The following is a 15,397-nucleotide window of genomic DNA, read 5'->3' as shown; positions in this document are numbered from 1 at the left end:
CCTGGAAATATGCCCACTTCCTCCTTACTCAAAATATCCTTAAAAGTGAACAGGGGTACTAGTAGAAATTCTCTGGGGCTAGAAAATTGCCAAGGGATAATTTTATCAGTGTGCCACCCAATAAGTGGATATTTTGTAATTGGCTGCCCTCCAATATTGGTTAGAGATGCCGGTGTGCTTATGTTGTGCTCTCAAAATTCCAAAGGTATCTTTTTGGCCCAGAAAAGTTGGTTATTTATGCTCTATGTGATAATATGCAGTGTGTATTGGTAGAAATTGCAAGGTGATTCTTTTTTTAAGTACACAAACATCCAGTCCAATAAGGCAGACTCAAAGCTGCTCTGTGATTATTTTAGTCATTTCCAAATGAAAGACCTCTCCTGCTAATAAATTGTTATGCTAAGGAGTGGATTTGTTTTAATTTGGTACTGAAGTGCATTAAAAGGATCAGCCAAGGCTGACTTCTTCTTTGTGGCCTGTTGTAATGGTGACCAATAGACTCACTCAACATAAAAATACAGTAATTCAGTTAGTTAACTTACATTTAGTTTAATAGTACATTATTATCTGGGCCATGCTGGTGTTCAGATTAAGAGAGGTTGTTGCCACCATCTTTTTTGACACAGTGCTCTCAATGCTATATTTTTTCTGTACGTGTCCTGCTTTCAATTAAATTTTGATTTGATTGAAATCTGTTTCATTTCTCTATTTTCAACTACAAACTTAAAATCCCTGTTTATGAGTACTGGGTCATACAATGGTCTGTTTCACATCTCTCTCCTTTGATGCCTTGCCTTGAACCCATCTGAGTAGCTGTTCCTGTGCCATGATTACTGAAGATGAACCATTTTTCAATCATTCAGTCTTCAAAGTTTGCACAAGATCCCAGACTAAATAAACCACACCCACCCATTTAACAGTGTAGGTTAAAGTAGGATTGGCTAGCTTGCAGATCAATCAGTCTGAAGAAGACAGCCACTTGAGTTTGACAGGATAAAGGATGCTCTTGATCTGACCTGGAGAATAATGGTAACCTGGAAGTGATTGCCATAAAACCTGAGAGATTTGTAGCTGTTGCCAGATCCTGAAGTTGAAACTCAAATACTTTAGCCACCTAATGAGAAGGAAGGACTCACTGGAGAAGAGCCTAATGCTGGGAAAGATTGAGGGCAAGAGAAGAAGGGGACGACAGAGAATGAGGTGGCTGGATGGAGTCACTGAAGCAGAAGGCGTGAGCTTAAATGGACTCCAGAAGATGGTAGAGGACAGGAAGGCCTGGAAGAATGTTGTCCATGGGGTCACGATGGGTCAGACACGACTTCGCAACTAACAACAAGAAAATGTGCTAAATCTTTAGAAACCACAACTATAGAGAGCTATAGAGCCTCGTTCTAGCATAAATTTCTAATCACCACTTAGTCTGGAAAAAAAATACTGGAGGGAAATCCAATGCCAATGGATACAATATCCACGAATGGAAGGATTGGTTCTCATTTAAAGAAGCTTGCTGCTCCTTCCAGAAACATTGAAATCTCTGATCTTTCTCTAACCTGATTTATTGTTGACCTGTTCCACAAAATTCACATAAGTCAACCGCATCCAGCCATTAGAATTCGAACAATGGAGCCATTAATGGCTTATTTTATGCCTGAATGTATGAGAACAAAGGAAAAACAAATCAGATCTCTATATTTCTCATCTCTCCCCACCATCTCCGGCCCACCCACCCCTCCACATCTCTTGAAAGAATAAAAATTAGCTTAAGGCATTAATACAAAAAGTAAATACAAAATCTAATGATTCTCTCCCCCCCCCCCCTTTGGTTAATCTGAACCATCTGCTTCTGGCTGCTAAGGAGTACACCACCATAATCCAGATTAGAGTTGACGAACTCTTTCTGGCATATGAGTTTTCCCTAATACTGTGCCCTAGAAGAGCTGCTCGGGGCCGTTGAAATTTCATTGGTTCATTCTTTTTCCTTCGGGTTTCCTGGTGGCGTGGCTTTATTTTTTCCATTTGGCCAGGTGAAAAGAAAAAGGGGAGAACATGGCTTTCCTAATGAAAACTATGCTGACTAACCAGGTTAAAAATCTGGGACTTTCTGGAGGGGGCGAAGAAAAGAAGGAGGATGCTGCTCCAACTGACCCAGCTGCAGCAGCTGGAATGACCAGGGAAGAATATGAGGAATATCAAAAGCAAGTGATAGAGGAGAAGTAAGTGCATCTTCCTATGTTTTCAGTGTGTAAACTGATTTAGATTGTTTAAATTCACAAGACCAGAAATCCAGGGAGGTAGATGCTTTAATGCCTGTGAGTTAAGGCTGTACCACTACTTATTCTCCAGAAGCATGTCTAATCATAGTATCTCCATGGAAATGGGATCCTTTCCTTTGAACGTTCCTCTTCCAGACTTCTAGGTTGAGGAAAGAGAAATACTTAATACACCCAAGGTATTTCCTAAATATAACCACAGTTACAAGCTTGTTTATGTACGGAGCTTCAAAGGCTTCTTTACTGTCCATCTGAATCAAATACATTTCAGGATTTTTATTTTCCTGCATTGGTTGGAATTTTAAAGTTTGTTTTGTGTAAGCTAGTTAAATCCAATAAAGTTAGATTTACTCTATTTTAAAACATACATAAAGAAATAATGACAAAGGTAACATGAATCTGCCTCTTAAAGTCTAAAAGTACTGTGCTCTTCCTTTAAAATGTTTTTATTCTGAGGTTTATATAATGACGTAGGAAACCATCTACAAAATCAGCATTTTAAATAATATTAGGAAATTTGCAATATTAGTATTAAACTATTAGTAGTAATATTAGTATTAGTACTCAACCAGTAAAGCCATATGAAATAAAATGAAAATATATTGCTGCTATTGTAGCTACAAAAATAATTGAATTTCAAGTCTCTAGGACATCATTTCACTAATGATCAATTACATAATGCTTAGCTAAAGCTACAATGTAAGATGATTAGAGGTGAGAGGTTAATGATCTCTGGAATTTGTCCGACCAGGGTTATATTTAGTAGGAGTCCTTTTCACAAGATGGACCTTGAGCCACAGGAAATTTTAAGGGAAAGCTCTTTCTTGCATGGGAAAATGAAAAATGTATGCAGGGAGCAAAGTAAATCTGTATCTTTCAAGATCTGGATTCATTCAATATCTTTAATGAAGTTACCTTGTTTCTACTATGGGTATTTGATTTTAATAGTGAGGGAATCAATCAAGTATCATATTTTCAGATTAGCATGTTTTGCTTATGCCTTTTAATAAAACTGGTTAGTCTGAAGAGGTCCTCCCAGACACCTGATTTTTATTTATTTTAATCCCATTTATATTCCGCCCTTCTCCGAAGACTCAGGGCGGCTTACAATCAAAGCACAAATCAATGTGCTTAGCAATAGCCTTCATTCTATGTATATGCCTGCTTATTAGGGCTTTCGGCCCCATCTCAAGCGGCATTATTACAAAGTCAGCTTATTGCCCCCAACAATCTGGGTCCTCATTTTACCTACCTCGGAAGGATGGAAGGCTGAGTCAACCTTGAGCCTGGTTGAATTTTTCAGACATTAAATCACCCATAAAAGGTTGCAAGATGACTCAAGTTCATAGCCTGGTAGTCCTGTTTCCTGTAACAAACCCCTAGTAGTCCTGTTTCCTGTAACAACTACATTGTCAGTGTTCAAACCATAGCAAGGTCATCAAAGTATCCCCTTCAAAAACATACAAAAGGCAAATGGTTTAAGAAGGTCTCAAATTATACATAATGAAATGCTGTAAATTTGTGTGTGTGTGTACACGCATACACACACACACACACACACACACACACACACACACACAGAGTCTCCTAGTTTTTAGCCTGATGCACTAACCACTAGACCAGGGGTAGGCAACCTTGGCTCTTTTATGACTGATGGACTTCAACTCCCAGAATTCCTGAGGCAGCCGTGCTGAGGGGAAAGGGAAAGGTTTCTAAGATGAGCCATGCTGGCTTAGGAATTCTGGGAGTTGAAGTCCACAAGTCATAAAAGAGCCATGGTTGCCTACCCCTGCACTAGACCAAACTGGCTCCTGCTCTAACTATTAGCCATAAAACTAATGGCTCAGTTAAAACACAACTGGAGCAGACAACATGAGTGTGATTTTTAAAACCATAGATTTGTCATTATGATTCATTTCAGTTAATAAACTCATTCATTAACTCACTCAGAAAGCCATAAATATTAGAACTGGTTCCACACATTCCCCCCCCCCCCCAGCATTCTAAACTCAGGTCAAATGGACGTTCCAATGGAAAGAAAACTTGCTTTCTATCATAAGAAGGAACAACAGTTTTGTTCTCTGCTTTTAGTTTCGCAACTTTGAATGGTCACTAAATGAACTGTTGTAAGTCGAGGACTATCTGTATTCTGTCAGTTAGTCGGGAATAGTATTTAGATAAATACAATTTATATTATATTTTAATGGTTAGCCACTCATAAACACATTGACAAGGCAGGCAGCCATATAAGTCAATATAAATAAATCAACGTCCAGATTTTGAGGGGTCTTCTTCTATGGGTCTTCTAACCAGATGCATGAATCCAGAAGACACCACAACGCCAGTTGTTTCTGGATGCTCCTTAAGAGTGTCCTTCAGCCTGATGTTTAGCCGGACCTGCTCAGTTGATTCTTACAAAACCTCCCATTTGTGCCTTCAGGATGGAAAGAGACGCAGCTTATATGCAAAAGAAGGCTGGACGAGCTGTTTTGCGGGTTCACTTGCGAGAGAAATACAGACTTCCAAAGGCAAGACCTCTCTCAAAAATACCGTTTCTTACATCCATGTACTCGAGAACACATAACATTCATATAACTCAGTGGTTCTCAGACTTGGCAACTTTAAGATGTGTGGACTTCAACTCCCAGAATTCCCTTGCCAGCATGGGCAATTCTGGGAGTTGAAGTCCACACATCTTAGTAGTTTGCCATGTTTGAGAAACAGTGATGTACCTGTTTTGGTATTTACCTTTTCTGCCCTTTCTCAGTGACCCCGAAATTTTACACGATATGTAACATGCTGAATGTGCCAGCCAACACTCAGATTAAATATCCTTTCAGGAAGGACTTTAAAGAGCATTTTATTTGTATTGCAAAAATCCGTGCCATAGAGATAGAAATGGAAATAAAGCCACAAGTCCAGTCAGAATGATGTACAGGTAGACCTTGACTTATAACTGCAATTAGGACCAGAATTTCTGTTACTAATCAAGGTGGCTGTTAAACAAGTTGCCCAATTTTACAATCTTATTTGCCACAATTGTTAAATGAATCGCTGTAGTTGTTAAGAGAATCATGTCCTCCAGTTACAACCACAATTCAGATTGGAAGTTTTATTGCTATGTGACGTGGTTGTTAAGGGATTAGCACCTGTTTTTACAGGCTTTTTTGTTGCAGTCATTAAGTGAGTCACATGGTCATTTTAAGTGAATCTGGCTTCCCCCACTCACTTTGCTTGTTGGAAGCTGGCTTGAAAGATGGCGATCACCTGACCCCAGGATGCTGCAACCATTGTAAGTACATCCCAGTTGCCAAGAGCCCAAATTTTGATCACGTGACTGTGAGGAATGATGCAAAGTCATAAGTGTGAGGACTAGCTATAAGGTACTTTTTTCAGCACTGTTGTAACTCTGAACAGTCACTGGGTTAATGATTGTAAGTTGAGGACTGCTTGTGATAATAAAGCTGGGGGGTTCAGATCCACCCTCAGCCAAGAATGCCTAGAGCTGGGTTACTTGAATGGATGGAAACTAATCCAGGAGAGAAGCAACCTGGAATTAAGGAGACGCTTCCTAACAGTGAGGACAATTAACCAGTGGAACAGCTTGCCTTCAGACGTTGTGGGTGCTTCACCATTGGAGGTTTTTAAGAAAAGACTGGTCATGAACTGTAATAGTCAAACTCGCGACGTCATGTGACCTCGTGTAACGTATCAGGACGGTTTTGCCATTACCAGCAATGCGGTAGGTGCGGCTTCCAGATGACATGTCCAGCCCGCAGGCTGGCAGCTTGACACCCTGGACTCCTGGAGGGTTGAGCAGGGGGTTGAACTAGAAGACCTCCAGGGTCCCTTCCAGCTGTATTCTGATTGACTTTCTGCCAAACTCAGTCCAACTTACCTCACAGGTTAAAAAAAAAATTAAAGTATGGAGCTGTTCTGTACCAGCCTGCTACCGGCCCTGCAGAAAAGGCAGGGACAACCCCTTTACAAACGGCAAGAGGCTGGAATTACGCCTGCCAAATTTATAGCTACAAAAACAAACAAGACACGAACCAAGAAACAGGAGCTTTAAGAAACACAAACTATCCAAGCGGTTGCCTTCAGCAAACTAGCCCTCCCCACACATTCCCCTTATATAGAGTTCAGGGCATGGCTTCTCTCTGCCTCCTTCCAAGAAGCCCCATTGCCTTCCTCTGTTTACTCCTAATTGACTGCGTCGGGCGTCCTTGAACAGGGCCAGCTGTGGGTCATCTTCATCCACGCTGTCAGGCTCACACAGCTGGGTCTCCGTGGTGACCAAGTGGGAGGGGCCTGGCTGAGGGCTCTCATCAGCAAGATCTTCAACCCCCTCAGCAAGGTCTTCAACACCCCCCTCCTCCTCCTTTGAGTCGTCCGACCCAACTGCCGAACCCACAGGCTGACCCTGAATCACAACAGGAGCATTACATGCACTGCCTTGAGCTTCTGGGTTATATATATCTCAAAAATTATAAAAATGATTCCAATTATTGCACATTCGAACTTCATGAAGATGCTTTTAGCCAAAGGCTGGCATGATTAAGGACTGAAATGGGAAGACATTTGCTATTGGACTCTCTTGTTAGAGTCAAAAGGAGATGGAGCCCCTCTTCTCCCCCGCCCCCATTTTTTCTTTCGTTCCCTTATTACCATCTTTTCTACTCAAACGTCTGCTGGGTAGCAATCCTGGCCAAAAGGCTGAATTGTTTTCTGGCAAAGAAGCTTGGAAATTAACCCCATTAAATTACACAGAAGGGTAAAATTCTCAGGTAGTGACCCCCTCTTTTTGGTGATGCTTTTTTCATGGAGCCTCCAGCTCTTTCCAACTTCTCCTGTTGATCCAAAGGTCATCCTTAATCCTCTGCCTTTCCTTTTTGTCTTTCTCTCTTCCTCAAAATCTCCATTTTATATACAGTCTTTAGCTTCCTAGGAACATTTCCATTTTTCCAGTCCAGTGGCTTTCTTCATCACAGAGCCCCTTTAAATACCTTTTGTGCCCACGGGTCATGGTCAAGACTTAACTCAAGATTAAAATCATAACATTTTTTCAATCTTTTTCAGAGCCCCTGCGATGATATCACAGACCCCCCAGGGGTCTGCGGACCACAGGTTGAGAACCACTCTCCTGATCCATTTATAACAATAACAAGAGTTGGAAGGGACCTTGGAGGTCTTCTAGTCCAACCCACTGCTCAAGAAACTCTGTACCATTTCAGACAAATGGTTGTCCAATCTCTTCTTAAAAACCTCCAGTGTTGGAGCAACTTCTGAAGGCAAGCTGTTCCACTGGTTAATGGTCCTCACTATTAGAAAGTTTTTCCTTAATTCCAGGTTGCTTCTCTCCTTGGTTAGTTTCCATCCATTGCTTCTTGTCCTGCCTTCAGGTGCTTTGGAGAATTGGTTGACCTCCCTTCTTTGTGGCAACCGCTGAGATATTAAAACACTGCTATCACATTACCACTAGTCCTTCTTTTCATTAAACTAGACATACCCACTTCCTGTAACCGTTCTTTGTATGTTTTAGCCTCCAGTCCCCTATCCCACTTTCTATATGCAAATGGATTTATAGTTCTTCATGAATGTTGAGGTGAACTCTTTTATTCAGTTGCCAAATGTCTGAATTTTGATCACGGGACCACGGAGATGCTACAATGGCCCTAAGTGTGAAAAACAGTCATAAGTCACTTTTTCCAGTGTCATAACTCCAACCGGTCACTAAATAAACTGTTGTAAATTGAGGACTATCTGTAGTGAGTAGCTCTTGAACCGGGGATACCTAAGGCTAGATTCCTTACCTCAGATTACTGTGGAGATAAAATGGATTTGTTCCCATAATCCTATCTTGAATTTCCTGGAGGAATATAATAAGTCGATTTTGCTAAAAATGGAGACAACATGCTGTGGTTACAACAATGCCTGTTTTGCACAGATGTTTCAAGAGGTACTTACAAAGCCATAATATGAAGCCATAGAAAAGTGCAAGATGTAAAGCTTAAGGGTATTAAAGGCCATCTTACATGACAAAACATGTCTGTAATGAGCCCATTAAATCCTATTAATGGGACTGTCAGGAAAGATTTGTCATTGGGAAGATGTTTTCACCCATGAATCATTTAGCTTGTTCTGGAGTGATGGTTACCATGCTGATCCAATCACTTTTTTTTCCTCCTTTGATTGGGAATGGTGGGAAATATCTGCTATCAAACAGAGCTGCGCATCCTCCAGAAATGATTCAGAAGAAATGCTTTGACACGCAAGAAGCAGGAGTATAGGAGCTCTTTAAAGCAACTGCATCTTTTTGCAGAGTAGGGAACGTGGCTTTAAAGAGGTGCTGCTGTTGGACATGTGCATCTGGTCAAATATGAGAGGATTATGTCCAAAACTCATGGTTGTCCCCAACTAGTCAAATGGCTTTAACTGCTAGAAATTATATTCCTGAATTCTACACTAAAAGAATTAGTAACAGAAGATATAACTGCACCTCAATAAAGAAGAACAGAGGTAATTGAGAATGAGGAAGAGAGAGAGAGAGAGAGAGAGAGAATGAAAATTCACGTTCACTGCATGAAAAGGGATGCCTTCAAGAACTGAATAGCTTGGCTAACTACAGATAGTCCTTAACTTATCAGCACCTTTAACTACAGATAGTCCTTAACTTATGAGCACAATTTCTGTTGCTAAGAGGTGTGATTGTTTAAGCCAGTCACTGCACTTTTAAGTAAATCCGGTTTGTTGAAAGCTGGCTGGGAAGGTTACAAATCATGATCGTATGACCACAGGATGCCGCAACCATTGTAAATGCAGTCATTAGGCAAGTCATCATTAAAGGAATACAGTTTCCCCCATATTTTTTGCTTGTTGAAAGCCAGCTGGGATAGGTGCAAATCAGGATGGTGTGATTGCAAGATGCTGCAACGGCCATAAAACTGAGCTAGTTACCTGAATTGCCACCACATGACAATGAGGGTGGTGCAACAGCCATAGCTTTTTCAGTGCCAGTATAACTTTGAACCATCTTTAAACGAATGGTCATAAGGATTACTTATAGCTGTATCTTTCTAGTGTGTATTTCCAAACCGCACTTTGAAGATACAAAGGCAGATATCAGCTGCTTTCAGTGGAATCTTACAACTTCTTAAAGGGTCTCTGAGTAATTCTTCTCTCCATCCCGTTCTCCACGTGCAGGTGGGCTTGGTGGGAAATATGGTCCAATACATCTGTAGGACACCAGGTTAGGGAAGGCAGCTGTAGGTAACCTTAATTTATAGCACAACTTAGCTTGGAACATCTGGCCGTTAGATATACAGTATTTTAAATGAAAGGGCAGCTATAACTTTGACACTGCTGGTGCCCAGCAAATACTAACAAGCCCCATAAAACCCATTGCAGCCATTAGGCCAGAATAACAGAGTTGGAAGGGACCTTGAAGGTCTTCTAGTAGGCCACCCACTTCTCAAGAAGCTCTGTACCATTTTGGAAAAATGGTTGCCCAATCCTCCAATTTTAGAGCACTCACCACCTCTGGAAACAGCTTGTTCCCTTGATTAATTAATCTCACTACCAGGAAATTTCTCCTTACTTCTAGGTTGGTTCTCTCCTTGATTAAATTCCACCCATTGTGTCTTGTTCTGCCTTCAGGTGCTTTGGAGAATAGGTTGACCCCCCCTCTTCTCTGTGACAGTTCCTCAAATATTCACCCCTAGTCTTTCTCTTTGTTAGACTGAACATACCCAGTTCCTACAACTGTTCATCTTATGTTTTAGCCTCCAGCCCTTTAATCATCTTTGTTGCTCTTCTCAGCACTGTTTTAGAGTCTCAACATCTTTTTTCTATTGTGATGACCAAAACTGGATGCAGTACAGCAGTTCGTTTAGTGACCGTTCGAAGTTACAACGCCACTGAAAAAGTGACTTATGACCATTTTTCACACTTATGGCCGTTGTAGCGTCCCCATGCTCACGCGATCAAAATTCAGGTGCTTGGCAGCTGGTTCATATTCATGACTAGCAAAGTTAATAGGAAAGCTAGATTCACTTAACAAAGGTGTAACTAATTTAACAACTGCAGTGATTCACTTAACAAATGTGGCAAGAAGGATCATAACATGGGACAAAACTCACTTAACAAATTTCTCACAGCAACATAAATTTTGGGCTCAGTTGTGGTCATAAGTTGAGGAGTACCTGTATTCCAAGTGTGGTCTCACCAAGGCAGTTTACAGCGGTACTAAATATTTCATGTGAACTAGGTGCTATTCCTCTGTTGATGCAGCCTAGGACCGCATTAGCTTTTTTCCCCTTCTGATTGTCCTAGTCAGTTGATGAAGACAATGAAATTGCTTTGGGCTCTTCTTCAAATTCATCTTTCTCTTCAAAGGTTAGGATCCACATGCAGTCCTTATCTCTGTAGATGACTTATCTTCAAAGATGTGTCATCTAAGGAGGTAACGAAGAAAAGGTGTAGGTTTTCAAGCTTGGTATCTATCCAGCTGAGTCAATGGAACCATGATGGATTCCTGACATTTCTCATCCTCCTTCCAATCATATTGGTGACCATCTTTATTGAGATGGTGAGGACACTAGACTAGCAGGGTTTTTACAATTTGAAATAACTGCAAAGGCAAACAAGTTGTGTCAAACTGCTTCTCTGTGGCTGCCAGTAAAAATACATTTAGATATCCATTTAGACTCAGGATGTTGAATCAACTCAAGAGAGTTGAACAAATTATGCCCTTTACATGGTATAGAAATATATTCCACCTGAGCATATGTATCAAATAAAAAATTACCTTGGTAACTTAAGAGAACATTTTCACTCCCACATTTCTATAGAATCTGGTCTGTCCATAGCCAGGAATTGTGTTGTCTGGTGATATGATGTAGTGGAAACAATTTTGGAATGGTACAAGAGAGTGGACTGGAAGTGGGGGTGTTAGAAAAATAGAATCAAAATGTGTCTAATTTAAGGCTGAAATTTGATTGGCTGCCATGTTACACTGTCTTTTTGAATCTAGAGTCCTTCTTTGCAAAGACTTTTCATGAGCAATTAAGTTCTCACCTAGATTTTATGCATGGCTGGGCAGAACTAATATATGCTTTAAAATAATCAGTGTTCCTATAATCATAAGAAGAAACACAGCTGGCCTTTGTACTAGGCAGTCCTGATGTAGTTCATGAAAGGAATTGTATACCCGGGGTGTCAAACTGCCAGCCTGCGGGCCAGATGCATCATAGCGAAACCGCGCCCACCCCATTGCGGGCAATGGCAAAAAAGTCGTGACACGTCACATGATGTTGGAAGTTTGACACCTCTGCTGTATACTCTGGATTATTCTCCTCAAGAGAGAGAGATTATTCTCCACTGACTTTACAGTCTTGAAATCTCTCATTTTAAATTTGAGCTTGCCCCATTTCTCCCCCCCCCATCTCAAGTCTACTCTATTGTCATAACAATTTGCATAGCATTTTGTGCACTTTTCTTGTAAAACCCCACCTGGAACAGCATACCCCTTCCAGATCAGATTGGCCTCTATTCTGCTGCACTTTTGTAAAGTGTTGAACACCCAGATTTTGGGGGTCCGGGAAGTTAAATCACCCATTAAGAAGTCTTGGTGAATTGTTTTGTTGGGCTTGGTTTCAGATGACCATTGTTAGTTTTTCATTCTTTGCTAATGTTATTATTGTTTTAACATTTCTCTATTCATGACAAGGGCAGCCATATAAATAGATTTAATAAATAAATACATGTCCCTAATATATATATTTTTTGCAAAATGTTTTACTTATATAAAATATTTTTTGTATGCTTGTTCACCAATATGTTGAATTTTTTTAAAAAAATTCCTTACCAAGTTAGTTTCTGAGCTGGGATCAAAAAAACCCAAGCAGCTGTAAGAATTAAGTTATTTAATATTTCATCCAAGAGCAATGACAAGCTGTTAGGTGAGTGGCCACAAAGACCCCCGCCATCCAGCATAGGTTATATATATTCCAGTCCTATAGAATATCACTCCCTTATACTGTCAGCCATTTCCCATCTCAGTATCATTTCATATATGGAACTTCCTTCTTTACCAAGGCCTCTAACTTTTCTAAGAATAGGTAAAGTAAAGGTAAAGGTTCCCCCGCACATGCGTGCTAGTCGTTTCCAACTCTAGTGGAAGGTGCTCATCTCCGTTTCAAAGCTGAAGAGCCAGCGCTTGTCCGAGGACGTCTCTGTGGTCATGTGGCCGGCACGACTAGACGCCAAAGGCGCACAGAACGCTGTTACCTTCCCACCGCAGTGGTCCCTATTTTTCTACTTGCATTTTTTACGTGCTTTCAAACTGCTAGGTTGGCAGAAGCTGGGACGAGTAACAGGCGCTCACTCTGTTACACGGCACTCGGGATTCAACCCGCCAAACTGCTGACCATCTGATCGACAAGCTCAGCGTCCTAACCCACTGAGCCACCGCATCCCTATTTCTAAGAATACAATTATCCAAAACAGGGGTATCCAGCCTTGGCAACTTTAAAACCTGTGGACTTCAATTCCCAGAATGGATAATTTATTAGAATATTTTATAGAATATAAAATATTTTATAGAGGAACATTTTAATAGAGCATTTACATTTTTATTAAGACTCTGAAACCATTTTTTATTTTAAGATTTTGTTGGCATTCTCCATTGTTCCCCAGGCCTTGAAAGTAGCTTATTTTCAAGGAACTTAAATTGTATATTCTAGGATACCTTCTCTGTAGATTAGGATATCCAACTTTGGCAAGATTTATAAGATCTGATCTACAGAAAAGATATCCTCAGAATATATCTTATTTCAGTTCCTTGAAAGTAAGCTACTTTTAAGGCCTGGGAACAATGGAGAATGCCAACAAAATCCTAAAATAAAACATGGTTTCAGAGTCTTAATAAAAATATAAATGCTCTATATTAAAATGTTCCAATACTACATTTTATAAAATATTCTAATAAATTATCCATTTGTTCCACCTTTTTCAACTACAATTCCCTGTACATTTTTGTGTTTGCAACATCACATTTCAGAATCTGGAGAAGTACAACACTGATTGCTAAGCTTCAACATTTGCCATTGTCTTTGATGGAAATGCATGTTTCAGATTAATTCTACAGAGGAATTACTAAGTGTGTCATTCGTACTTCTATAATTGCCTGAGTATAGTTAGGATCATAGAAAGAAAACTATTGCAACCAGCCTGCATTCCATTGAGGACTTGTATATTGCATGAGTCAGAAAGAGGGCTGAGAAGACGTCTACAGACCCCTTACATCCTGGACATAAAACTGTTTCAACTCCTTTTGGGACACCACTATAGAGCATTGCATGCCAAAACAAATAGGCTCAGAAACCATTTTTTTTTCTTGTGCCATCACTCTGCCGAACACTTAATTTCCACAGTTCTGCCTTGTGTCTAAGTAGATTACCCATGTAGTATGGCTGTATTACTTTTATCTTTCTCATCTGTTCCATTACTTTCCCTATTGGTGTCATTTTTCTGATTATTATCCTTTGTTCTTATTGTTATTACTTTTGTTTTGCATGTTCATTAAGAGCTTATGCACTGGATGCAAATTCCTTGCATGTCTAATTACACTTGGCCAATAAAGCTATTCTATTCCATTCCATTCCATTCTATTCTATTCTATTCTATTCTATTCTGTTCTGTTCTGTTCTGTTCTGTTCTGTTCTGTTCTGTTCTGTTCTGTTCTGTTCTGTTCTGTTCTGTTCCGTTCCATAAGAGTGCCCATACAAATTCACATTCAGTATTAACTTCTACACATGCTGATTAAGACACAAGGATTGTTAAATGTAGTAGAACTCCTAAGTAAGTTTGAAAATAATTGCTGCTTCAGGAAGAACTGTTCACCCATTCTCATATGTCTTATTTGGCCTGCGGAACTTATATTTTTCTTGTCTTAGAATTTTAACACAGATTTTTTTTAAAAAAAATGTAGTTACAGTAGCAAGGGAGCTACAAGCTTCCCATCCATATTTATGGATTCTTATTTTTATTTTACTTCCTTTCTCAGAGTGAATTGGATGAGACTCAGATTCAGTTGGGTGGAGATGAAGTGGACTTGCCAGAAGACCTCCAGAAGATGGTAGCAGAGGATCAAGAAGAAGAAGAAGACAAAGATACTCTTTTAGGACAGCTTCAGAACATCCAGAATATGGACATGGATGCTATCAAAGAAAAAGTCCAAGCGACTTTCACTGATATTAAGCAGTCAGCTGAACAAAAATGTTCTGTAATGTAGTGAAGAAATTTCACAAGACCTAGGTACAAGTGTCCATAGAAATGGATGACTAGTGGGACAACGGCAACAATTGATGCTGCTGCTTACTCATCACACGCTCCCTCTTTATGAGAAGTGGTGTTTTGTTTTGTTTTTTTCCAGACAACATTAAAAATGGCCACTGAGAGAAGTCATGATGATGATAATTGATTCCAATTTTGTAGATTATTATCCATTCCTATACCCCTTCGCTCACATACTTAGACTGTGTGTAGTAACATTTGCAAATACTTTGCACTAATATGTAACATTTCAAGCATCAAATCCAGAAAATGATGCAGCTAAACAAGTATTATAACGAACAAAATATTCTTCCACAAGCACTCAAAGATTGCATTTTACTTATAAGATACAAGAACCATTTTTCTGAGGGGTGTGTTATGTGTGTGTGCTCACGCGCGTTTGTACATGCGTGTGTATGTCTGTGTGTATGGTTTTGTGAGCATCCATCCATCTGTGGCTAGGAACTAAAAGCAGTGAAAGTCAGTTTAATTAAAATTAAGGAATAGACTGAAAATTACTATAATGACAAATACGGTAATAAAAACATTTTTTTCTTTTACTAGTGAATTGATTATCTGATTATATACAGTCTTCGCACTTTTAAAAATCCTTATGCCTGCATTCTATACGGTTCATTCCCAGGTAACTTCATATTTGTAGTTGTACAGTTATTTTTTTCCTTAAATTAAAAAACAAAAACCATGAATACTTATATTTCCAGTACCTATTTCCGGCATTTTTTTTAGATCCCTTTCTGTAGAATTCTCTTTGGGAAGGAATGTTGCTACCCAAA

At 39.8% G+C, this 15,397-nt stretch overlaps 1 protein-coding gene across 1 annotated transcript; it reads left to right on the top strand.

Annotated features, from left to right (window-relative positions):
* Window positions 1-2,019: 2,019 nt before the first annotated feature.
* On the top strand, window positions 2,020-14,984 carry CPLX4 (complexin 4). Its single transcript, XM_081316929.1, has 3 exons — window positions 2,020-2,213; window positions 4,711-4,798; window positions 14,335-14,984. The coding sequence occupies exons 1-3, from the start codon at window positions 2,047-2,049 to the stop codon at window positions 14,560-14,562; spliced, it is 483 nt and encodes a 160-aa protein (XP_081173055.1). The 5' UTR covers window positions 2,020-2,046; the 3' UTR covers window positions 14,563-14,984.
* Window positions 14,985-15,397: the final 413 nt, after the last annotated feature.

The sequence above is a fragment of the Vipera berus genome (assembly GCF_964194415.1).
Source record: "Vipera berus genome assembly, chromosome: 2".
NCBI classification, from domain to species: Eukaryota; Metazoa; Chordata; class Lepidosauria; order Squamata; family Viperidae; genus Vipera; species Vipera berus.
The sequence above is the reverse complement of the archived record's forward strand: the minus strand, read 5'-3'. Positions and strand labels throughout refer to the sequence as shown.

Excerpts from the sequence above, each read along its gene's own strand:
- CPLX4 (XM_081316929.1), top strand. The coding sequence starts at position 2,047 with ATGGCTTTCCTAATGAAAACTATGCTGACTAACCAGGTTAAAAATCTG. Across the intron at positions 2,214-4,710 it reads AAGCAAGTGATAGAGGAGAA|GATGGAAAGAGACGCAGCTT; the intron begins GTAAGTGCATCT and ends TTGTGCCTTCAG. Across the intron at positions 4,799-14,334 it reads AGAAATACAGACTTCCAAAG|AGTGAATTGGATGAGACTCA; the intron begins GCAAGACCTCTC and ends TTCCTTTCTCAG.